The sequence below is a fragment of the Moschus berezovskii genome, chromosome 21 (assembly GCF_049115385.1).
Source record: "Moschus berezovskii isolate FMDL1 chromosome 21, NW_MosBer_1.0, whole genome shotgun sequence".
Taxonomy (NCBI): Eukaryota; Metazoa; Chordata; class Mammalia; order Artiodactyla; family Moschidae; genus Moschus; species Moschus berezovskii.
This window is the reverse complement of record NC_142480.1, coordinates 48,086,163-48,113,398: the sequence shown is the minus strand read 5'-3', so window position 1 is coordinate 48,113,398 and position 27,236 is coordinate 48,086,163. Positions and strand designations below refer to the sequence as shown.

At 38.3% G+C, this 27,236-nt stretch overlaps 1 protein-coding gene across 1 annotated transcript in view; it reads right to left on the bottom strand.

Annotated features, from left to right (window-relative positions):
- The window catches only part of BLM (BLM RecQ like helicase), a 92,533-nt gene that overhangs the window by 60,704 nt on the left and 4,593 nt on the right, over window positions 1–27,236 (bottom strand). The window contains exons 2-4 of the mRNA XM_088829610.1: window positions 5,746–5,847; window positions 3,816–4,513; window positions 1,889–2,051 (exon numbers count right to left, since the gene is read on the bottom strand). Of these exons, the coding sequence (XP_088685736.1) occupies window positions 1,889–2,051; window positions 3,816–4,513; window positions 5,746–5,843 (959 nt within the window). The 5' untranslated portion in view covers window positions 5,844–5,847. The remainder of the gene's footprint in view (window positions 1–1,888; window positions 2,052–3,815; window positions 4,514–5,745; window positions 5,848–27,236) is intronic.

Here is a 27,236-nt window from a genome sequence, read left to right as displayed (position 1 = left end):
CACAACAAAATGTAATAAAATATAACAGAAAATGTAAGTGTGCACTGCACATAAAGCATTTGTGAAAATCCTCTTCTAGTTTTATAATATATACAAATATGTATACAAGGTTGCAGTAGAAATATAGAGAGAATTTATCTCAGAAACAACCTTAGAAAGAACCATTTTCCAACTGCTGAAGAGCTAGGTAAAATATACTAAATTGTGGTATGACAACTCAATAAATTATGTAGCCATTAAGAGGAATAAAAATAATGACTATGCAGCAATATGGAAAACGTTTTAAAAATAACGGCAAAAGAAAAGCAGATTGAAAAATGATAGCAACATGTTGATTATGGCAATGTAAAAATCATACACACATATAGAGAAGGAACAGAACAATGTGGACAGGGAAAGGGGAGGAACAAATCAGGAGTATGGGATGCAAATACACAGTGGGCTTCCCTGGTGGCTCATATGGTGAAGAATCTGCCTGCAGTTCAGGAGACCTGGGTTCGATCCCTGGGTTGGGAAGATCCCCTGGAGAAGAGAATGGCTACCCACTCCAGTATTCTTGACTGGAAAATTCCATGGACAGAGGAGCCTGGCAAGTTACAGTACATGGGGTCGCAAAGAATTGGACATGACTGAGCAACTAACACTTTTACTTTCATATACAAAACAGACAAGGTACAAGGATTTACTGTATAGCACAGAGCATTATATTCAATATCGTGTAACAATCTATAATGGAGTATAATCAGAAAAAGAAGAATACAAACCCTAAATCGCTATGCTGCACACCTGAAACTAACACAATATTGTAAATCAACTATACTGCAATTAAAAAAAAAAAATACTTAATGTGGATAAAGAAAATGTTTGGTTTGTTGGACTATAAGACTATCAGTCAATAGCCTGTTAAAGTGGCTACAGTGTTATCTGGGCAATACACACTTGAAATAACCCTACACTGGATCTTAGCTCATTTGCCATTAATTACGTCATCTCGGACAATCCCCTGTTCCTCCCTAAGCTTCAACTCCTTCACCTGAGAAATAAGAATGCTGTTGAATAATGCTATGTGAACTCTTGCTGAGTTTTTACCCCCCACAACTCTGTCTGCATTTTTATTGGGAGATGAAAGAGGGGAACTTTCGGAGTTTTTCTGTTTTGTTGTCAAATAGCAATCATGCTTCACCCTCTCCCACCTCTGTAAACATTTCAACCCACCTGTTAAAACAAAAACCCAGAGAAACCAGCTTATGTAGACGAACACCTCCTTCCTTCCTTCAGGTGAGGTACTAGAGGGATTTGTTTCTCATCAAAATATGGTTAGCAGCATAGTATATATCAGACCTCTCAACTGAGCGGATTTAGGCTGGAGTCAATATGGCGGTAACAACGACTATTAGTATTTTAAGCTATTAATGAACTATGTGGATTTTCTATTTTCCCATAACACCACCAATTAATCACAATCATGTCACAAATTTATCAAAATTCAGTGAATGACAAATACCAATGGTAAATTCTATTAATATTTGGATTAAGAAAAATTTTAAAAAGAAGAAAGGACGCTTTACTTAGTAAAAGTCACTTCACAAAGTAGGTGGTTTTGGGTCATTTCAGGTCTAGGAAATCAGTATCTACATTCCACATATCAAGATCAACTACATAAAACCATTTGGAGGTGTCATGTAATTAATGATAATGGGACTATATAGTTTTAGAATACCAACAATTAAATAAAATGTATATAAATAGGAATTTCTTGATGTGTTCATTTGAATACAAAACAAACTGCAATAGCATGAAATTAGTCAATTTTGAGGTGACATTACACAACTAAAATTATTTCAGCTATCTCAGAAACAATGCTTATTAATTAATAAAACAATTTTACCTAGAGCATTTTAAAGAGGACGAAGAGGTAGAAGCCATTCCTTCTTCTGGAGAAGGTGGGACAAAATCTATGTCATAATCATCTTCGTCAAGCTCAACACATGAAGATTTCTCAACTGAATGTAATTCTGTTTCTTCCGAGTTTTTCTTCTTTTCACAATTACCTAAAGTAAAAGTTGATGGTTATCCACTTAAAACAGAGCAGTGTGTACATGCCACCCCAAACTCCCCTACCAACAAGATCTGACGGTACAGCACAGGGAACTCTGCTCAGTGTGATGGGGCAGCCTGGATGGGAGGGGAGTCGGTGAGGGGAAAGGATACATGTATGTGTATCGCCGAGTCCCTTCACTGTTCATCTATAACTATCACAACACTGTTAATTGGCTATATCCCAACACAAAATAAAAAGTTTAAAAAATAAAGTAAAATAGTTGATAAGTGTAGGTTATTTTAATATTAACGAGCCAGAAAGAACAGGGTGTGAGCACTTAAAAGTGAGTGCTTTGGATAACATAAAAGCACTAGCAGCACTCTGTACTATATGCGTTCTCTCCTTTCACACGTTAATGTTGGCTTGTTTCTTCATGGAGGATGACTGAATCAACTGGATTAAGTCCAACAAAAGCTGGATTGAGGCTGATGATTTGCTTAAGGATTTTCATGACTGTCTCCAGTTAAATTATGAAACTCATATTTAGGATCAGTGCTTTTATTTCTCTATTTTTCATTCACATTTAAATAAGGGTAAAGTACAGTAAGTAAGCCTGAGGGTTATACAAGTACCACTGTTGATACAGATAAACTATGTCTACCTTATCCCAAAGGCGTCTTAATTATTTAAGTCACCCAGAATAAATGTCTCTCTCTCTCAACTATGTGGGAAAACAGTACCAAATCGTTGCTCTCTAGTTTACCTTTTGCCAAATTTTCTCTTCATAAATAGTAACACATTTGATTAGACTATAGTTGTGTTTATAATCAGTCACTTTTCAGCCCCCTTTTACCCTGCACTAACCCTGATAGGATTCAGGTGTTTAAAAATATTAGCTTCATATTTACAATTATTTCATAAGGTGGGTACCTCCACATATGGCTGATCTCAGCTATTAAGTTCTAGACATCTAATAACTATGAGACCTAAACAGAAAACTATTTGAATGTAATTTATAATACTTGAATAGCATGATTATATTATTCATCAATATTAGGTAGTACAAATCATAAAAGAATTATAACACAAAGGCTTTAGTTTTACATCCCAATTCTACTACCAACTAGTCAGCACACCATCAAGAAGCCATTTGAAACTTCTATGGAACCTTCTCTTCTTTTTATTGAAATGTAGTTGATTTACAATATTGGGTTAGTTTCAGGTGTACAGCCAAGTGATTCAGTTTTTTGCAGATTTTATTTCATCACAGGACATTACCAGATAATGGGTATAACTCCCTGTGCTACACAATAAATCCCTAATGCTTATCTATTTTATGTATAGTAGTTTGTATCTATTAATTTCATATTCCTAATTTGTCCCCCCTACTTCCCTCTCCCCTTTGGTAACCATAAGTTTGTTTTCTATGTCCCTGCTTCTGTTTTGTATATTTATTTTTATTATTTTTTAGATTCCACATGTGATATAACAGTAATTTTCTTTCTCTCTCTGACTTATTCCATTAAGCATTATATTCTCCACATATTTCTTTGTATTTAAAATCACAGAAATATCCTTGCTAATATAAAAACTGTATTAGAAGAATAAAATCTTTCATTTCCTTAGTATGCAAGAACGTGACCAACAGATGGTTCAATAAGCACCTCTATATATCCCAAGGACAAAAGTTAAATCATATTTGCTACTCTTCCTAATGTCTAGCTTTGAATAAACTAATACAATCAACCTATTAAAATGAAATAATAATTTTTACCTCTTTCCGCTCCCAAATGAGTTTTTAACGAGTGATTTTCCTGAGTATCTTCATTTATCAGCTCTTCGGAATTGGGGTCATCATCAATGCAAATCACATCACTACTTAACCATTCTAAGTCATCCTTCTGTTTCTCAGTCAAATGTTCCTGCTTGCTCTCAGAGGAGGGAGCCAAATCAGTCTTCTCTGTATTTGTTTTGTTAAGCTGCGCTTTTACTAAGTTTCTCTTAGACTTTTTTGATTTCTGAGCAGTGCTTACTCTTACGAAGTGGTTTTTGCACGGTGTCACAAATGCTTTAGAATTTCCAGAAGTATCGAAGTCATCCATATCATCCCAATCATCGAAGGGAATAAGAGAATCTGATGAGGAACTAAATTCTAATTTCTTGAAAGCAGCGCTGTGGGATTGCTTTATAACCGGTGTGTTCTGGGCCGCACATGAAATTTCCTGATGAACCTGCGACAAACTTGGCAATAATGGTTTTGAACCAAGTCTCTTAGTTTGTGGTCCAGATGGAGCGCTTTTAAAGTCACTGATCCCCGTCTGCTGATTGGTGGAGTGGGGTGAAGTTTCACTGAAGGAAAAGGCCTCAGTGATATTAACATCTTTATCACTCAACACAGGGGTTTTTGCCACTGACACACTAGTTACGGAGACATCGTTGGCTGAAGGCACTTTCTTTTTAAAAGTGAAACCTCTGAAAAAGAATCGAAAAACTGAATTAGATGGATTAATTTTAACAAATCCAGAGAGTATACAAAACTCTGATTTTTTATTTTTCACTAATTTATATAATGACTTACCTTCACTGTATCCCAAACGAGCAAAGAATCTATATGCCTCTCTGACTTTAAAATATGTAAGGTAACTTACATTATGCTTTGTATGCTTTGATTCTTCCTATTCAGGAGCTCATTACTCAGTTTTGAGACTATCCAGGCCATTCCCATTACTTTGCCTCTCAGGCTCATAGTCCTTAATTAACAACTTCTCCAGAGGCAGAGGGAAGCAGAAGCAAAGAAGAGAAGAGACGCAAATGTGACTACTTGTTGCGACTCTGATAAAAGTTTTATGGGGAAAAGAATTAAAAACTTCCAGCTATGCTGAAATCTGAAAGACAAGTGAAAGGGGCAAGGGACCTGGACATCTCCTGGATTTACTGACATGAAGGTTAATGGTAACTTTAAAGTCAAGCACAAAGAATGTGCCTAGAACCTGCTAAGGGCACAATGAGGGCTATACATCATTAGGTATTCTTAGAAGGACTTTGGAATACAGCCTGAAGGAAAGAACAGAACTGGAGAGCTACAGTTTCCTGACAAATGGTTTTCGAAAAGGACATAAAATTATATTAAGATACTAAAAATACCGATTTGTGTCTTCCCTGCTGGCTTAGTGGTAAAGAATCCACCTACTAATGCAGGAGACATAGGTTTGATCCCTGGTCTGGGACGATCCCACATGCCAGGGAGGAACTAAGCTCGGCTGTCACAACTACTGGTTCTGTGCTCAAGAGTCCAGGAACGACAACAAGAGAAGTCACCACAATGAGAAGGCCGTGCACTGCAACTAGAGAGCAGCCCCCATGCATCATAACTAGAGAAAAGCCCACACAGCAATGAAGACCCAGCACTGCCAAAAATAAAAATTAAAAAAAATTAAAAATACCAATTTGCTCATATTTACAAGATTCATTGTTCACTCAATGAATATTTATTGAGCAAATATCATGTGCTAGAAACTGTGCAAAGGTGCTGAACAATTCATCACCTGGTGGTGCTAAAACATCCTCTATTATTATTTTGTAACGTGGGAAAACCATTGACCCTCTCAGCTTCATTTTCTCATCTCTACAATGAAAGAGTTGTAAGAGATATTTCTTTTCACTTGAGTGTTGGTGCCTGTATGAAAGCAAACTAAAGTACTTACGAAGATTTCGGTTTTGAAAGACTCAATTTATTGTCAAGCTTTCTTGCTGAATGACGTTCCAGTTGTTCCTGTAGATTATTTTGAGGAACAGCAGCCATGATCCTAAAAAATGAGGGAGAAAAATATCAGTGGAATTACACGCTTTGCATTAATCACAATATTTACTGTTCCAATTGTGCCCAGAGTAATGAGACTTTTTTTGCTCAAAAAACTGTTTTGACATTTAAAACAGGTGACATTTAAAATACATAATCTTTAACTAACTGAAGGCTCACTTAAATAGCAAAATGACCTGGTTTTCCCCCAATGCTAAAAAAAGCACAAAAGATATTAGTAGGGAAGGGCTTATTAGGAAAAGGCTTGCAGAAAAAGGGGACTTGGCCTAGGTCTGAAGAAGAGGGAAGGCAAATGGGGAGAGAAGTGTAAGAAAATGATCAAAACACACTGAAAATCCAAACAAAGGAATAACTGAGTTTTCTGCCCGAGGGTAAATCAGGAAAAGGATGAGCACTGTCAATGAGGGCAATGGTTTACCAGCAAGATGCTGTGCTTTGGTGTCATCTAGTCTCAACCTGAAAGAATACTTTTACCAAGCATATAAATTGTGACACCACTGAGCTAATTCCTGGAATAATATGTAGCTTAGAGGCTTCCCAGGTGGTGCCAGTGGTAAAGAACCCAACTGTCAATGCAGGAGATTTAGATGCGGGTTCGATCCCTAGGTTGGGAAGATCTACGGGAGGAGGAAATGGCAACCTGCGTCAGTATTCTTGCCTGGGAAATCCCATGGACAGAGGAATCTGGCAGGCCACAGTCCATGGGGTCACAAAGAGTTGGACATAACTGAGCACCACCCCCACAAGCATTAACCATCAATGTGTAGGTTCAGTTCAGTTCAGTCACTCAAAGAGTCGTGTCCGACTCTTTGTGACCCCGTGAATCACAGCATGCCAGGCTTCCCTGTCCATCACCAACTCCCGGAGCTCAAACTCATGTCCATCGAGTCGGTAATGCCATCCAGCCATCTCATTCTCTGTCGTCCCTGTCTGCTGTATTAAAGTTAAGGGGGCCAGAGTCATTCCTGGTGATCCAGTGGCTAAGACTCTGTGCTCCCAATGCAGGGGGCCTGGGTTCAAAACCTACTCAGGGAACTAGATCCCACATGCGACAACTAAGACCCAGTGAAGCCAAATTAAAAAAAATTACTGGGGCCTGGGGTGAGCAGTGGGAGGGAAGTTCAAGAGGGAGGGGACACATATATACGTACCTATGGCTGATTCATGTTGATGTACGGCAGAAACCAACCCATATTGTAAAGCAATTATCTTCCAATTAAAAATAAGCAAATTTATTTTTAAAAAATTACTGGGGCCAAATGAGGATGGAATAGCAGAATACATGGACAGTAATCAATTCTTATTTGAGCTAAGAGCTATAACCCTCTTTCTCATTTTATCTTTAACAAAGATCTTCTATTTTATGACATATCGCTTAGGAGGAAGGGCTAACAATACCAAATGATATTCATGGAAATATGAACTTTTACATATATCATAGTCCACTCACTAATTATTAAAATAAATTATGTTTAAAAAGAACTTTAGATAATAGTGAAAAAAGGAAAAACTTGGAAGCAAGTTCAGTGGAAGAAATCTTCATGTGTTGAGCTTGATGAAGATAATTACAATATCGATTTTGTTCCACTTTCCCTGGAAGAAAAAATGTTTGCCATTTCTTCCTCTTTAAAATGCCTTCAGTAAAATAACTAATTATGCTAAGTTGCTTCAGTCGTGTCCAAGCCTGGTGTGTTGCAGTCCACAGAGTCACAAAGAGTCAGATACAACTTGGCAACTAAACAACAAGAAGTCACTTCAGTCATGTCCAACTCTTTAGACCCTATGGACTGCAGCTCCTCTGTTCATGGGATTCTCCAGGCAAGACACTGGGGTGGGTTGCCATGCCCTCCTCCAGGGGATCTTCCCCACCCGGGGATCAAACCCATGTCTCTGATGTCTCCTGCACTGGCAGGAGAGTTCTTTACCATTCATACCACCTGGGAAGCCCAATTAATAAACACTGAATAACTATGTGAATTATATCTTAATAAAGTTGTTACAAAATAAACACCAGAAAGTAGACAGAGAGGTATAATGAATTCTTATATACTCATTATCAACATTTATCAAAAATTGTCAACTCATCCATAGTTTCATCTGCACACACATCCCAGGGTCCTCACTTCACTATTCCAGAAGCCAGCCGCTCAGAACAGTGATATTTTAAATCTGTCATTCCTTCTTCGTTCATTGGTTGGAATAGTTCTACCAAGAGAAACGCACTCTGATCCACTGTTTATTTGCCCAGCAGTACAGCTCACACAGGACAGCATGAATGTGGGATTTTTCTCCCGTTATTCTTTTTCAACATAACGAATGAATTCTCTGGTAACCTCTACTGGTCAATTTTTTTCTCAATATCATTATAAATTCATGGATTAAACATTAGGTATGTTTCAATTCAATATAATTATCACCCTTATTGATTCTCAAACTGTTTCAAAACTGGCCAGAGGAAGCCTTTCCAGTTTGACTCTTCAGTCCTTTTTGCTTCTTTAGTTTTGATTTTTATTGGGCTCTAGAGAATGGGCTGGGAAATACCTCCACAAGTTACGTCCCATGAGGGAGATGTCCATTCTAATTTCCCTGGGATTTTTCTTTTCTTGGAGCAACTGCTCTTGTTGGCAGTCGCCTTTTCAGGTCCACTGCTGAGAGGCTCCTCCTTGGAGGACAATTTCCTCTTTTTCTTGGGCACCCTCTTGTTTCCTGACTCTTGGGGTCACTAACTGGTTCCTTTTTGGGGAAAGATTTCTTCCTCTTGGGAAGACTTCCAGTCCCATCTCTTTTCAAGATTACTATTGACCAGCTCCTCCCTGGAAAAAGATTTTTTTTTCTTGGGTTTGGAAAAGGAGACAGACAGGTCTTCCATTCCATTCTCCAGAGAAGCCTCCTGTTAGCGTTAGTCGCTAAGTCATGTTGGATTCTTTGTGACCCCATGGACTGTAGCCTGCCAGCTCCTCTGTCCATGGAATTCTCCAGGCAAGAACACTAGAATGGGTAGCCGTTCTCTTCTCCAAGGGATCTTCCCAACCTAGGGATCAAACCCGGGTCTCCTGCACTGCAAGCAGATTCTTTAACATCTGAGCCACCAAGGAAGCCTCCTGGGGCTTTTGTTTTTTCTTCTTTTTGGGTCTTTCACTTGTCTCCTCATACTCCTTTGGGGCACGACTATTTTCTGAAGATGCCAGGGCAATCGTTTCCTTCTTCAAGCGTCTCTTCTGTTTCTCTAGCTTCCTAGTAATCTCAGTAGCCGCTTCCTCTGCCTGAACCATTGCCTCCGTCATGACACCCAGATTCTTTTGTGGAATTTCTCCAGTGTCACAGAAGGACAGACGCTCCTCAACTTGTTTTTGAAGTTTACCCCCAAATAACCAGTCGGTACCTCAGAGAAGAAATCAATTTGTGAGCAATACTGTATTTGTTTGCCAGGTTATCAGGAGATGTGGCCTTTGTTCTTGGCAGCTGCTCAGCCAATGAAGGAAGAGTGGGAAATGCGCCCATATTTTGGGGTGTTACCCCTTGTCTTCAAGGCTCTGAAAACTTGGTCCCTTTGCTGAGCCCAGGGTATCACTCAGATACCAGGACTGGCTCTTCAGTCCTTTTGACATAAAGTTAGGCTTTGAGAGCTTCTTTACTATCTGGAATAAAAAGATGTCCCAGACTTCGCTTGCGCAGTTTTTTGCCCCAGACTCAGAATCAGGCATTTCTCCAAAGAGCCTTGATTTGCGTGTGTGTGCCATGCCGCACAACATACAGGATCTTCGTTCCCCAACCAGGGATTGAATCCTCACCCCCCTCAGTAGAAGCAGAGAGTCTTAACCACTGGACCACCAGGGAATTCCCCACCCTGATTATTTTTTTTAGTGAAGAAGGTATATATATTTTTATAAGATTTTTTTATGTGAACCATTTAAAAAGTCTTTATTGAATTTATTACAATATTGCTTCTGTATTTTATGTTTTGATTTTTTGGCTATAAGCCATGTGGGATATTAAGCTCCTTGACCAGGGATTGAACCTACACTCCCTACATTGGAAGGTGAAGTCTTAAGCACTAGGCCACCAAGGAAGTCCCAGTGGATAATATTTTAAGACCATCATTCCCTGCATATCCAAAGGCACCTCCCCATTTTACATCCAGTTTAAAAGCACTGGCCTTTTGCCGAAGTATATTTTCTCCAAGGCCCGGTCCAATATGGAAGTTTTCACAGAATAAAAAGACTAAAAGACTAAAGCCACACTACTGATCTCCATCAATGACGCGGAGGCAGAGGCACACAATCCTTCAGCCTTAAGACAAAGCAGGACAAAACGGTCCACGGCATCATTATATAACCTTTCCTCACATTCCTTCTCAGGTTTTACTGTCCCTGTCTCATCCTTCTGCAAATTTTTCAAACTTTATTGATTTTTGGATCAAAACTAGCCACAGTAGTCTATAATAAAGATTTCTAACATTATTCCACGGCATGATTTGATGTGTATATTTAACCATCGTAATAGTACATATGTTTGACTAAATATTTTGTAACTGTAGTGATATACTGTGGATTCACAGTTAGCATGTAGTCAGTAGTAGTGTTAGTTGCTCGGTTGTGTCAGACTCTTTGCAACCCCATGGACTGCAGCCCCGCCAGGTTCCTCTGTCCACGGGATTCTCTGGGCAAGAATACTGGAGTGGGTTGCCATTTCCTTCTCCAGGGAATCTTCCCAACCCAGGGATCAAACCCAGGTCTCCTGCATTGTGGGCAGATTCTTTACCATCTCAACCTTAATGTGTCCTTCCCTACTTTCAAGCTACACTGCTCTTTGGTTATTCCTCGCAGGGTGGCATCCTCTAATCAGTTATATTCTGAAGCATGGAAGCAAAGACATAATTTTCCTATGCCACAGCCTTCAGCAGTAATGCTTTTAAGAAGAGGTATAGAACATTTCTAGTACATTAGTATGCTTTCCCATGCTCTTTCCCAGTTAATACACACCGTATATAACCACTATCTGACTTTATCACCATAGATTAGTTTTGCCTGTTCTTGAATTTCTTGATTCGTATATATGGATCCACACAGTATGTATTATCAATGTATATTTGAAATAGTGTCTGTTAAATCATTTCTAACACGTACACTAAAACATAAAATTAGAAGTACTTAAAATCAAGACCCAATACAATATCTTATATTTTACAATAGAGGTGAATCCATTAAAAATAGGGGCAAAAATATGCAAAAAGAGAAATATACTAGAAGGGATGAGAATATCATTACATGTAGACAATTTGATTATACGCTAACTCAATCCAAAGAAAATCAGTCATTAACAATAGACAAAACTTCAGGAAAGTGGGTAAATAAAAATAAAAGATAAATATAAATTCACAAAAGTCAAATGTATTCTCATGTAACAGTAATAACTAACTAGAAAATATAATTTTAAAAAAGCATTCAATTAACAACAGCATGAAAAACATTAAAATACCAATTAACCTAACAAAAGACATACATCTTCATGATGTAAAGAAAATGACCAAATATTACTGGGAAGAATAAAGATTTGGATCAAGAAATATGTTTCATATTCTTAAAAGAAAGGTTTAAATATAGCAAAGATATTTCTTTCTATACTAGTGAGTTTAATAAAATTCCAATTAAAATGCCACAAGAGTATTTCACAAAACTCAACAAAAGCACTTCATTTGACAAAAGCATGAGGCAAGAATACAAAATAACAATGGGATGGGAACTAGCATTAGAAATACTATAAGCATATTAAGTGTAACTAATTTAAAAGGCATGGTACTCAACTTTGAAAAAGAAAAACCAAAATATAATGTTTAGTGTGTAATGAGAGAAACATAACAAAAGAAGGAAAGAACTGTGGTGCTGGAGAAGACTCTTGAGAGTCCCTTGGACTGCAAGGAGATCCAACCAGTTCATTCTAAAGGAGATCAATCCTGGGTGTTCATTGGAAGGACTGACGCTAAAGCTGAAACTCCAATACTTTGGCCACCTCCTGCGACGAGTTGACTCACTGGAAAAGACTCTGATGCTGGGAAAGGTTGGGGGTGGGAGGAGAAGGGGACGACAGAGAATGAGATGGCTGGATGGCATCACCGACTCGATGGACATGAGTTTGAGTGAACTCTGGGAGTTGGTGATGGACAGGGAGGCCTGGCGTGCTGTGATTCATGGGGTCGCAGAGAGTCAGACACGACTGAGCAACTGAACTGAACTGAACCAATATTTAACAAATGTTATTGACATAATGAGCACAAAATATATTCTAGATCAGGAGTTGAAAAAACTATGACTTACAGGACAAAACCGGCCTGCAGCCTGTGTTTCTTAAATAAAGTTTTATTGAAACACAACAATGCCTGTTTATTAACATACTGCATGGTTGGAAAGTTACAACAGACAATGTCTAGCCTGCAAAGCCTAAAACATCGACTATTTGGCCCCTTCCAGAAAAGGCTTATTGACAATTGATCCTACTAAATTAGTGCTGGATAAAATAAGAAATTATTAAATACGGGGTGGGGTGAATAGACTGTGAGTTCGGGATTGACATGGACACACAGCTTTATTTAAAACTGATAACCAACAGGGTCTACTACAGTATAGCACAGGGAACTCTGCCCAGTACTCTGTAATAACCTAAAAGGAAACCGAATCTGAAAAAGGATACATGTGTATGCATGTATAACTGAATCACTTTGCTGTACAGGTGAAACTGACACAACACTGTTATTCAACTATGCTTCAATATAAAATATAATTTTTTTATAAAGTTAAAAAAAAAGAAGAAATGATTAAATACAGTAAATCTCTGACAAGAAAATAAAATGATCAAGTCAAAAGTGAGAACCCAGAGAGGTAAGGAGAATACTGACAGATGTTTTTGTCCTGAGGACAGCTGCATAATTCTGAGAATTTGAACACCAGTTTTGCTAGCCTTGGAGGAAAAAGATGGATAGAATCAAAGTCAGGGCAAAATCATGGTGGGAACTGTTTCCCCATAAAAACATCACCCCAAAGGGCTCTATCATTTGGGCAAAGGTAAACTAAAATTAAACCCTACCTCTATCCCCAGGTATCTACAAATAAAGTTACTAATCAGTCAGGTGCTGAGTAGGAGAGACCCTGAAACCACAAGCCCAAGAAAATCTTTGCAACCCAATTTTTATCACATATTTTTTTTAAAAAAATTCAAGTCATGCATTTAGATTAAAGCAAATGAACCCCAAGGCACCTGGCAGAAACAAATGCAAAAATGTCTCTGGAGGACAAGCCCTTTATCTTATGCTTCTTAAATAGTTACCATGAGACAATGTGTAGCAAACAGAAATAGTCAAGCACAAAATGGAAACAAGGCACCAGGAATGAGAATTAGTTGTAACAGAAACAAACAGTATCAGACATAGCAGTACAAAGCTATTAAACTTATGTTTACAAAAATAAAAGACAAGCTTGAAAATATCTGCAGTAAACATAACTGTTAGATTGACCCTGTCAACAGCACTTTTAGGAATGAAAGATACAATAACCAAAATTCAGAATTCAATAGATAGACTTTGTAGGACAGTAGACTGTTCAGTTGTTCAGTCGTGTCTGACTCTGCAACCCCATGGACTACAGTATACCAGGCTCCTCTGTCCTCCACTATCTCTTAGAGTTTGCTCAAATTCGTGTTCACTGAGTCAGTGATGTTATCTAACCATTTCATCCTCCGCCACACCCTTCTTTTGCTTTCTATCCTTCCCAGCATCAGGGTCTTCTGCAATGAGTCACCTCTTAGCATCAGGTGGCCAAAGTACTAGAGCTTCAGCATCAGTCTTTCCAATGAATGAATATTCAGGGTTGATTTCCTTTAGGATTGACTGGTTTGATCTCCCTGCAGTCCAAGGGACTCTCAACAGTCTTCTCCAGCACAATTCAAAAGTATAGATTCTTCAGTGATCAGCCTTCTTCATGGTACAGCTCTCACATCTGTACATGACTACTGGAAAAACCATAGCTTTGACTATACACTAGGTTTATCATAGCTTTTCTTCCAAGGAGCAAGCAGTTTAATTTTGTGGCTGCAATCACCGTCCACAATGATTCTGGAGCCCAAGAAAATAAAATCTGTCACTGCTTCCACTTTCCCCGCTTCTATGTCATGAACTGATGGGACCGGATGCCATGATCTTAGTTTTTTGAATGCTGAATTTCAAGCCAGCTTTTTCACTCTCTTCTTCACCCTCATTAAGAGGCTCTTTAGTTCCTCTTTGCTTTCTGTCATTAGAGTGTTATCATCTGCATATCTAAAGTTATTGATATTTCTCCCAGCAACCTTGATTCCACCTTGTGAGTCACCCAGCCCAGCACTTCGCATGATGCACTCTGTATATAAGTTAAATAAGAACGGTGACAATATACAACCTTGATGTACACCTTTCTCAATTTTGAACCAGTACGCTGTTTCAGTAGACGACATAGAGCTGAAGAGGAAATTAGTAACCTGGGGGGAAAATCAGAAGAAAGTGTCCAGGATCTGTCTCTGGATTCTCACACTCCTGCATGGTCTAAGCCTTCTGAGCAAAGGACATGTTAAGTAGCAAATGGCCTTGGTGGCTATATTCTTCTGGAGCAATTTGGGGTCACACATTCCCCAGAGACATCTCACAGTAGCAAAGATAAAGCCCTTTCTTTTCTCTCCCTGGAGATGTTTCCCTACATTCAGGATAATAAACCTCAAGGTCCCTTCCTCTCTCAGCCAGGGGAGATTTACCTACATCTCAAGGTAAAAAGTAATCTCTCTGGGAGATATGCCAGAAACCCTCAAGTGCTCATAGTCTCTGAATTTTGGGGTTCCTTTCCTGGGATGCACGCAACTGTATGCACAGGTATCATGTAGCTCTTATCACATCACCTTGTGGGAATTAGGGTATAGGGAATGGATGCAAGGTTTTGCTATATAAACCATCTGTATCCCTCACCCAGGTGTCCCGTGTCATCAGTACATGTGTAAGCATCTCTATGTGTCTGGCTAACTTGTGAGATGAAAAATAGGGTAAAATTTAAGATCCTTCATAGTTTCTGACTTAATAGATGCATATACAGAATGATAAAGAAAACAGATGGAAAATATGAGAAGTTAAAAGGCATAGAAGATAGAGTAAGAAAGTCTAACATAAATCTAACTTCAGAAAGAGGAGAAACTGGGGCAGAATATTTGAAAACATAACAGCTGGAACATTTCCAGAATGAAAGATACAAATCTTCACATTCAAAAAAGGGAACATATTCTGAGCAAGACAGATAAAAATAAATACATACCAAAATATATCAATTGCAAAATTTGTGGGGTGTTTTTTTCCTCCCTTTCTTTTTTGGCTATACCAAGCAGCTTGTGGGATCTTAGTTCTGCAACCAGGGACTGAACCTGGGCCCTGGCATTGAAAGTGTACAGTCCTAACCACTGGACTGCCAGGGACTTCCCCTAATTATGCAACACTTGGATAGACTTTTGGACAGATTTCTCTTCAGTAAAATTGGAAATCATAAGACAGTGGAATAGAACACAACATTATAAATCTATACTTCCATTAAAAAAAAATGACAATAACAGCAGATTAGTATCTTTCAATCTGCTGAAAATAAGCTAGGACTCTTTTCCCAGCAAAAATATCCTTCAAAAATTGAGATTGAATCATAAATTACATCACAATAAGGCTATTATTTTTTAAACTGACTATAATGAAAGAAGGAAATGGAACCCACTCCATTTGGCAACCCACTCCAGTGCTCTTGCCTGGACAGAGGAGCACAACTGAGCAACTTCACTTTCACTTTTCATAATGAAAGAAAGAGAGTATTGGTGAGGATGTGAAGTGAAACCCTTATCCACTGCTGGTGGGAACAGAAAATAGTCTGGCAGTTCCTCAAAAAGTTAAACACCGAGTTATCATACGATCCAGCAACTCCACTGCTAAACACACACTCAAAAAAGCTGAAAACAGATATTCAAACAAATACTTGTATCTGAACGCTTCAGTTCAGTTCAGTCGCTCAGTCATGTCCAACTCTTTGCGACCCCATGAGTCACAGAACGCCAGGTCTCCCTGTCCATCACCAACTCCCGGAGTTCACTCAAACTCATGTCCATCGAGTCGGTGATGCCCATCCAGCCATCTCATTCTCTGTCGTCCCATTCTCCTCCTGCCCCCAATTATTGGGGCATTATTTATAATAGCCCCAAACTAGAAACAACCCAAATGTCCATCAACTGATGAATGAATGGATAACGGAAATGTGGGTAATCATACAATGGAATATTACTTGGTCATACAAAGGAATGTAGTACTGATAAGTGCTACAATAATGATGAACCTTGAAATACTATACTGAGAGGAAGAAGCCAGTCACAAGGAACAACATGCGGTATGATCCCATTTACATGACATGTCAAAAATAAGCAAACCTACAGAGTAATTAGTGATTGCCTGGGGCAGGGGTGCTGGTTAGATTGTGGTTTGATGGCTAGGGGTGTGGTGGTTTTCTTTGGGCTGACAAAGCTGTTCTAAGATTCAGTCTGACAACTGCTGCACAGGTGAATATGCTAAAAGCCTCTGAATACTATACTTAAAATGGGTGAATTTTATGGTATGTGAGTTATAGTGAAGAAAGTTGTTATTTAAAAAGTCAAGCCAGAGGACTTCCCTGGTGGTCCAGTGGTTAAAACTTCGCCTTCCAATGTAGGGGGTGTGGGTTTGCTCCCCCATCAGGAAGCTGAGATCCCACGTGCCTTGTGGTTAAAAAACTAGAACACAGACAACAGAAACAATATTGTAACAAATTCAATAAATACTTTAAAAAAAAAAAGGTCCACATTAAAAAAAAATTAAAAAATAATCAAGGTAAAATAAAGATATTTTCAGATAATTAAAAATGAAGAGTTTACCACCAGCAGACTTGCATTAGATGAAACTCTGAAGGATGTACCTTCACGTAGCAGAAAAGTGAACCTGGATGGATGACAGCTAGACTGAAGGACAAAGAAAGTGGCGAACATTCGGTTTCAGTTCAGTTCAGTTCAGTCGCTCAGTCGTGTCCGATTCTTTGCGACCCCATGAATCACAGCACGCCAGGCCTCCCTGTCCATCACCAACTCCCGGAGTTCACTCAAACTCATGTCCATCGAGCTGGTGATGCCACCCAGCCATCTCATTCTCTGTCGTCCCCGTCTCCTCCCGCCCCCAATCCCTCCCAGCATCAGAGTCTTTTCCAGTGAGTTAACTCGTTGCAGGAGGTGGCCAAAGTACTAGAGTTTCAGCTTTAGCATCAGTCCTTCCAATGAACACCCAGGATTGATCTCCTCTAAAATGGACTGGTTGGATCTCCTTGCAGTCCAAGGAACATTCGGTTAAATCTATGCAAACCTTGACTGTACAAAATAACAACAATGTCCAGTGGGGTTAAAAAAATAGTTAAAACACCCAACAATAGATGACCCATAAAAGAGGGAGGCAAATACAGTGAACGTGTTCCAAGGCCCTTGCACTGTCTGTGAGGAGTGAAATAAGTGTTGATAAGCTTAAAACTTTGAAAGCATAAATATGCACTTGCACTTTCTAGGGTAACTACTAAAGAACAAAAGCAGAGTATGTAACTTAAAATCTAGAAGGGAAAAATGATTAAAAACAAACAAACAAAAAACTTCACCTGTAAGAAAGCTACATAAAAGAAAAAAATAATACAAAGAAAAAAATAAGGTAGTAGATTTAAATCCAAAAATTAATTATAATAAATGTGAACAGACTGTCTTGATTAAAAGATTACAATCTGAATTCTTTAAACAGTATCTAATATTTGCAGATTATTAAAGTCACATGTAAAAAATTAGGTGTACAGAAAGGTTGAAAGTAAGAAGATGGAAAAAATATACAAAAACTGACCCAAAAAAGCTGATGGCTATATTCATATCAAACAAAATAGATTTTAAGACATAAAGCTTCAGTAGAGATAAAGAATATAATGATAAAAAATTCAATTCACCAGGAAGATTCTCTACTTTAAACTGGTATAGTTCATAAAATAATTGCAAAAATACATGCAGCAGAACTGATAGAATGACAAGAACAGAAAAAAGCCTGTAATTATAGTAGATTTAAAATTAGCTCTTTGTAAATGACAGAACAAGTAATCAAACAATCAGTAACAATCCAGAAATTTGAATAACACAAACTTGACAACTACACTATGTACACTTTTCAAGAACAGACATTTATAAAAACCAATCCTGTACTGGGTCACAAGGCAAGTCTCAACAAATTTCAAAGGATTGATATAATAATGACATGCTTCCAACCAGTTGTCATTAAGCCAGAAATCAGCAATAAAAAGATAGCTAGGGAAAAAAAAAACTGTTTTCATATCCATTGATGATTCATACCTGAAGAAATAATATGACTATATAATGAAGGTTTTTCTAATCCCAGTCATTCTTTAGCAGTTGGCATTACCATTTAGTAGTTGGCACTCTACTATCAAGAACTTTCCTGTCTTCCCTATTTGTTTTCTATCAGTAAAGATTCTTCATTTATTCAGTGGGTTGTAATCTATACTGTCATTATTTATGTTGATGCTCAAATTGTTTCATATATGGATTATATATATTATAGATTCTGGACTGGGGGAAAGGGAGCAGGAGTGAGGCATGACACAGGGGCATGCAGAGACTTTTGGGAGAGATGGGTATGTTCGCTAACCTGATAGTGGTGATGATATCTTATATATAAATCAAAGCTGATCAAATCATAACTCAAATATGTGCAGTTTATTATAGGTCAACAAAACAGCTTCAAAAAAGGCAAACTCAAGGAGCATCTAGAAGACTGAAAAGTGTTTTGGAAATTTTACTTCACTCTAGCTGTTTGATAACAACTAGAGACAGATTACTTGGGGCTTCCCTGGTGGCTCAGTGATAAAAGAATCTGCCTGCAATGCAGGAGACGAGGGTTCGATCCCTGGTCGGGAAGATCCCCTGGAGGAGGAAATGGCAGTGTTCTGTCTTGGAAAATCCCATGGACAGAGAAGCCTGGCAGCCTACAGTCCACAGGGTTGCAAAGTGTCGGAAACAACTGAGCACAAGCACAAGAGACAGATGGCTAAATCAGTAACTGTAATATGAAGTACATAAGGAGGTTTTGTTGAAGTTTCCCTTCATTGGTCTGAAACAATTTATTAGCATTGTGGTTACCTAGATTTTTGAAGTTTAGTAGAATTTTCCCTATGAAACCATTTGCACCTACTGCTTTTTGTTTTCAATGAAACGGTTCTTTCAAAACTTTGCTTATCCTATGGAAATTGAGCTATTTAACCTGTAATCTTTATGAGGATCCATTTTGTCAAATTGTATTTCTCTACCCCTTTCAGATGGTGACTGTAGCTATGAAATTAAAAGACGCTTACTGCTTGGGCTTCCCTGGTGGCTCAGAGGTTAAAGCGTCTGCCTCCAATGCGGGAGACCCGGGTTCGATCCCTGGGTCGGGAAGATCCCCTGGAGAAGGAAACGGTAACCCACTCCAGTATTCTTGCCTGGAGAATCCCATGGACGGAGAAGCCTGGTAGGCTACAGTCCACGGGGTCGCATAGAGTCGGACACGACTGAGCGACGGAACTGAACTGCTTGGAAAAAAAGTTATGACCAACCTAGACAGCATACTGAAAAGCAGAGACATTACTTTGTCAATAAAGGTCCATCTAATCAAGGCTATTGTTTTTCCAGTAGTCATGTATGGATGTGAGAGTTGGACTATAAAGAAAGCTGAGAGCCGAAGAATTGATGCTTTTGAACCATGGTTTTGGAGAAGACTCTTTAGAGTCCCTTGGACCGCAAGGAGATCCAACCAGTCCACCCTAAAGGAGATCAGTCCTGAGTATTCATTGGAAGGACTGATGCTGAAGTTGAAACTCCAATACTTTGGCCACCTGATGTGATGAGCTGACTCATCTGAAAAGACCTTGATGATGGGAAATATTGAAGGCAAGAGAAGAAGGGGATGGCAGGGAATGAGATGGTTGGATAGCATCAAGCACTCATTGGACATGGGTTTGGGTGGACTCCAGGAGTTGGTGATGGACAGGGAGGCCTGGCATGCTGCAGTCCATGGGGTTGCAAAGAGTTGGACACTACAGAGCAACTGAACTGAACTGAACCCATTTTCATATAAATATTCAAATATGTTTAGAGGTATGCAAATTAATCTCACAATTTAAAAAATTTCTTTTCTATCAGTGAGTTTTTCCCCATTTGTCATTTTGTATTTGCGATTTCCCCCTATTTTCTTTAATTTTTAAATCTTTATTTATTTTGGCTGCACTGGGTCTTTGTTGCAGCAGGTGGGCTTTCTCTAGTTGGCGTGAACAGAGGCTCTCTTCTTGCAGTGCATGGGCTTCTCACTGCAGGGGCTTCTCTTGTTGTGGAGCATGGGCTCTAGGCATGTAGTAGTAGTTCCAGTGCTTGGGTTCAGTAGTTGTGGCGCATTGATTAGTTGTTCTGTGGCATGTAGGATCTTCCCAGACTAGGGTTCAAACCTGTGTCTCCTGCATTGGTAGGCAGATTCTTAACCACTGGACCATGAGGGAAGCCCAATCCCCCCCGCCTATTTTCTTAAATTCGGCAGTAGTTTACTAGTTTGCTAAATTTTTCAAGATACAAGATTTTGATTGATTAATCATGTTTTTCAGTTCTCTATCTCACTAATTTCTGCCTCTGTCTTTACTATATTTTTGCCTCTTGTGCTTTCATTTGGTTTACTTTGTTGTCCTTTTTCTAACTTTCCAAGCTTGCAATTCAGTTCATCTATTTTTTTTCCTTCATTTATAATGGCTTTAAAGCTATAAATCCCCCCTGCATCACTTCATTATATGTGTCTTACAGAATCAGATTTGCTGTTTTCATTTCATTAATTTTCAAGAATCCCTTATTTCCATTTGTATTTCCCTTGTATCCGACAGTACGTTAATAGAAAGTTTTTAATTTTCCAGATGAAAAGCCTTTGTCTTTATTTTTAAAAAAAAAAACATTCTAAATTTCTAGTTTTGTAATACAATAATAAGAACAGTTCAAAATATTTGTACTTTTTGGGAAATACTAATGCTTTCTTTGTGACCAAACATATTGCAAAAATTTAAAAAGGGAGAAATTTCACTGAAAACAGAGTTGCAAAGTCTTGAAGGGGGTGCTCTCCTCACATGTACCTTCCTTCACAGCTTGCTTTACTTTCCTGGCCAGGAAGCTTACTTTACCACCTGATTTTCTCCTTGTTAAGCAACAGCGCAGTCAATGAGATCTGCAACTCAGCCACTCTGAACTCTTGCTTTCCTCCAATGGTCCTGGGTTCAGAGCATCATCCCTTTCCAACTTCTTTTTCCATATAAAGTAAGGTTGTTCTCTTATGTTTTCCAGGCTTACCTGTGGTTTGCCATAGTTTGCATGTCCTAAATTGCAATTCCTCTGCCATTCCTGAATAAGTTCATTTTGCCAGTAAAATAGCTATTTTATTTTTAAGGTTGATAACATGAACTATTTTTATGAATATAAAATGCACACTTGAGTAGATACATTATTACTGGACTAATCCTACAATTTTTCCATAAAAATAACTTTAACTTTTCAAAGTAAAATAAAGAGAAAGGAGGAAAGAGATCCAGGAAATCCTTATGTTTGGAAATAAAGGAATATACTTATTAAAAAAGCATGCATCAAATAAGATAACAGAGTGGGCGTTACTATATATTTTTGAACTGAGCAATAATGAAAGTTTACATATTAAAAACTTGTGCTATGCAACTAAAGATGCAATTATAGGAAAATGCACAGTCTTAACTATTCTATCTCATATGTTTTTCATTTTCACAAGTGAAAACCAAAATAAGTCCAATGAACATAGAAAGAAGAAAATTATAAAGAGCCAAAATAATGAACAAATAACAGAGAGTCAGTAAATAAGGTTTGTTCCATGAAAAGACTTAACAAAAATAAGAGAAAAGGCATGCATAACTCACTATGAGGACTAAAAGAAGAAACTCAATCACATATAATATAGACATTAAAATATAATAATAGGTCATTATGAACAACTTTGAGCCAGTGAAATTTAAAATTTAGATGAAAGGGACAAATTTCTTTACAAACATAGTTATCAAAACTCACTCAAAAAGACAGAAAGCTTACAGCCTTACAGTTATTTTAAAGAAATATCTGTGGTTAAAAATCTACCCATAAAGATACTATCAACACCCAAGAGCTGGTGAATTCTTCTGAGCATTTATGATAATAAAATATTCTAACTTTTAAATACTTTATTTAAAATTCAAAATTTTATGAATGATTCAAAAGTACAAAGAGACTGAACCTCCCAACTCTATGAAACTATCATAATTTTGGTACAGAATTCTGCAAGGGCAGTTAACAAGAAAAATTACAAGTCAATTCTCATGCATGAATGTAGCTGCAAAAAATCCCAAACAATATGTTTGCAAACCAAATCCAGTCATTTATAAAATATACTATGACCAAGTCGCACTGTTTCAGGAATGCATGGTTGGCAACATTAATAAATCAAATTATTAAGGCAGAAGAATCTTGTGATTTTTCTCAAGAGCTACAGAATAAGCATACGGTAAAATCAAATAAATATCCATTCACAATGAGATCCATTCTTTATGAAAACTCTTATCAAAGAAGGAATAAAAGGGAACTTCCCTAACCCTACAGAGGGGATATATAAATAAAAAATAAACAAGCCTCCATCCAGTGGGATGAAATTTAGAAAGCTTTTCCTTTTAGATCAGGAACACTACAGGGATGCCCACTCTCACTACTTCCATATGATGTGCACTGTAAGTTTAAGCCAAAGCAGCACAGCAAGAACAGTAAACAAACAGTACAGGAGGACTGGAAAGAAGCAAGAGCATTAACATTCACAAATGACACAATTGTGTTTATAGAACGACTAGAAGATCTTCAGATTAACGGAGGGGGAAGCCTCAAGAGGATGTAAAGGGCAAGGAAACAGATTCTTCCCTAGAGGTTCCAGAAAGGAACACAGGGAACACCAATACCTTGGTTTTAGCCCAACGAGACCCATTCAACTTTGGGAATACAGACTGTAAGATAATAAATCTGTGTTGTTTCAAGCAGAAAACAAATGCAGTGAGTTTAGGCAGACTGTTGGATGTGAGCTCAGCATACAAAAATTAATTCTGTTTTTATATATCACCAATAAAGAGAAAATTTCAGAAAGCTTACCATTTACAATGGCATAAAAAGTTTAAAGTCCAAAAAATAAATCTACCAAACTATGTCTATGTTTCTGTTCAGAAAATTATAAATAATTATTAAGAGAAATTAACGAGTAATCAAAGGACTCTTTGAGACCCCATGAAATTCTCCAGGCAAGAATACTGGAGTGAGTTGCCGTGCCCTTCACCAGGGAATCTTCCCGACCCAGGGGTCGAACCCAGGTCTCTTGTATTGCAGGCAGATTCTTTACCATTTCAGCTCCCCGGGAAGCCCACAAGGAGTAAACAAATGCTTGAATCATAGTCATGACTGGAAGACAACAACACTGTGAAGATGCCCATTCTCACCAAGCCAATGTATAACTTCATGCAACTGTAATCAAAATTCTATTTTTTTCCCCTTGAAGGAATTTAATAGCTGAGTGTATAGTTCATATGGTGATGCAAAATTCCAAAAATAGCCAAGACACTCTTGAAGACCTATAGGGTCAGAAGACTAGTGCCAGCAGACATAAGAAGACTTACTAAAAACCTACTTTAAAAACAGTGAGATACTGATGCAAGGATAGGCAAATAGATCAGTCTCTCTTTGGTCTAAAGAGACTAAAGACCCCACAAGCAAGGCAATATACAGACACTGAATGTATGACAAAAGTGGCGCTGCAGAACACTAGGGAAAGTCTTTCAGCAAATGGGGCTGTGGCACTGGATATCTACATGAGAAGAAATGAAATTTAAACACTACTTCCCTCCACACACATAAATCATTTTCAAGTGAACTGCAGCTCTAAATGTAAAGGGCAAAACAATAAAGTTTCTGGAAAAGAATACAGAATAATTTTATAATCACCAAGAGATTTATCAAACAAGATATAAAAAGCACTAACAAAAAAGATAAAAGATAAGAAAAACTGAACTGTCATTTAGTTAAGAATCTTCTGTGTGCCAACTAGTTTAAAATAACTTGCTTGGTGGCTCAGACAGTAAAGAATCTGCCTGCAATTAGTGAGACCTGGGTTTGATCCCTGGGTTGGGAAGATCTCCTGGAGAAGGGAATGCCAACCCACTCCAGTATTCTGGCCTGGAGAATTCCATGGACAGAGGAGCCTAGCAGGCTATAGTCCATAGGGTTGCAGAGTCAGTCATGACTGAGCGACTTGCACTTTCCAAGACCTGACACCTGAAAATACAGAAAAATAAGATCTTGATTGGGCTTCCCAGGTGGCGCAGTGGTCAAGAATCCACCTGCGATGCAGGAGACTCAAGTTAGATCCCTGGGTTGGGAAAATCCCCTGGAGGAGGAAATGGCGACTCACTCCAGTATTCTTGCCTGGGAAATCCCATGGACAGAGAAGCCTGGTGGGATACAGTAGAGGGGGTTGTAGAGTTGGACACGATGGAACACAAGCACAAGCAAGCAAGCAAGGTCCTGATTAGCACACAAGTTAGGATAATTTTTCTCTTTGGGGATGAGGATGAGACTGGGGCAGAGAGGAGGCTTTTGAAGGTGCTAGCAATGTTCTCACCTGGGACATGGGTACAGAGGTGTTTGCTTTGAGAGATGTCATTAAGCTGCTGTTGGTGGAGTCCCCAGAGACCACTCCCTCATGTTCAGTGATGAAGGACCCCCAGGCATACAGTCCCAACACACAGCTAAGTTTCATTACAACAGGCAGTAAAGACACACCATCAGATCAGCAAGGGGAAAAGACACACCAGTCTGTAGGAATACATGCTGGCTTTACATACTCTCTCCCTCCCAGACAGCATGCTCTCTCTGAAGGAAAGTGTAGCTACATGTGCGCAATGGTTCTTCCCTAGGGAACTCACCAGAGATGCAATGGTTAGGGTCTTTATCTAGGGCTAATCACATAGGAACCCTTTAACCCCAAAATGTCAGCTTCTCAGAATGAAAGCAAGTGTTAGTGTCCCATATAGGCAAAAGGACCTTATTAGCTTAAGAAAGGTTCCAAAAGCCGAGTTCCGAGATACCAATCAAGGGCCAATCTTGCATGCAGGTCTTTCTAAGGATAATTCTCAGGCCAACTATGTTAACTCATTCCTACAAAGCTTTCGGGCTTCCCTCGTGGCTCAGTAGTGAAAAATATGCCTGCTAATGGCAGGAAATGCAAGTTTGATCCCTGGGCTGTTAAGATCCCCTAGAGAAGGAAATGGCAACCCACTCCAGTATTTTTGCCTGGGAAATCCCATAGATAGTGCCTGGCAGGCTACAGTCCATGGGGTCACAAAAAAGAGCTGGACATGACTTAGCGACTAAACAACAGTTTATATGGATGTTTTCTGCACCTTTTTTCCATGAAATATATTATTTCACAGTAGGGTGGAGGAGAGAAACTTAAGAGTTTGGGATTGTACACACAGCTATATTTAAAATGCATAACCATCAGGGACAAACTGTGTAATACAGGGAACTCTGCTCAATGTTATGTAACAACCTAAATGGGGAAAGAATTTGAGAAAGAATAGACACGTGTGTATATATAACTGAATCACTTCACTGAACAACTAAAACTATCACAACATTGTTAATCAACTATACTACAATATAAAATAAAAAGTCAAAAAATTTTTCATAATAAAAATGTTTAAAAATAGTTGACTAAAATTTTATTAAATCCACTTTTAAAAGCCACAGATGAGAAGATATCAGCAATATGTATAACAAATAAAAACAACTATGTGGAATGTAAAAATAACTCCTACCATATAAGAAAAAGACAACTCCACAGAAAAGACAGAATACTTGAAGAGTCACTTTAAAAAAGAGGAAACAGTCCATAAATACAAGGTGCTCAACTTCATTAATAATCCAGGGAGCTAAAACTATACGAAAATACATACACCTACCTGACACGCAAAAAACAAAATCACAGTATCAAATATTAGGAAGGATGTGGGGCAATGAAAAGTCTAATACACTGGTAGGAGCGCAACCACTTTTGAAGACCATTTGGCTTCAGATTGGAAAGTAAAACCTATACATACCCTTAGACCCAGTGCTTCTACTCTTCCGTTCCGTCGCTCAGTCGTGTCCGACTCTTTGCGACCCGTGGACTGTAGCCTACTCTTAGTCATACACAAACTAAAGAACATGCACAGCAGGTAGTATATTCAAGAACATTCAGAGCAACATTAATAGTTGAAATCTGAAACCAGCCCAAACGCCTGGTGGACAAAAGCAGGGTGGACAAACTGAGGCACAATCATACAACAGAGTATTCTATGGCAACAAAACAAGCTTTTATTAAAATCAATAAATTATTTAAAAAATTAGAAAACCTGTATCTGCACCTTCCCTGGTGGGCCAATGGTAAAGACTCAATGTTTTCAATGCAGAGGGCAAAGGTGCAATCCCTGGTTGGGGAACTAATATCCCCCATGCCACACGGCATGGCCAAAAAATTAAAGAAGAAAAGGAAAACCTGTATCTACAATATGGAAGAATCTCACAAACATAACATTGAATCAAAGGAGAAAGACAAAGTAGAAACATAAACCATCAAGCCATTTACTGAGTTCAAAACCAGGCAAAAGTGAATTAACTACATTACTTACAGGTACATACATGGATAAGTTAATAAAATTATTATTATAAAAGCCAGGAAAATAGTTATCTTCAGTGCAGGGAGGACACTATGATGAGCGAAGCACACTTTTGGGGGTACTGATAATGTTACATTTCTTCATCTGGGTGACAGTTACATGTAATTACAACTTTATAATTATTCTTTACATTTACATAATTTAATATAAAATTAAACTCTATATTCTTTATACGCATATATACACACACACACACAATGTACTTAAAAGATGTAACTACTTTCAGACACAAAATTTTTTTGAAAAAACAGCAACAAGTAACAAATAAAGCATTAATATTAAAAACACATAAAGCTCCAAAGAACAAATGATCAGGGAGTATAAATACACAGTTAACCAGAATATACACATGCAAAATAACCTTACGGAAAAATGTTCAACTTTTCTAATAATTAATAGCATGAGGCAACATTTCACACCTATTAAAACAAGAAGAATGGAATACTAAAAAAAAAAAAAA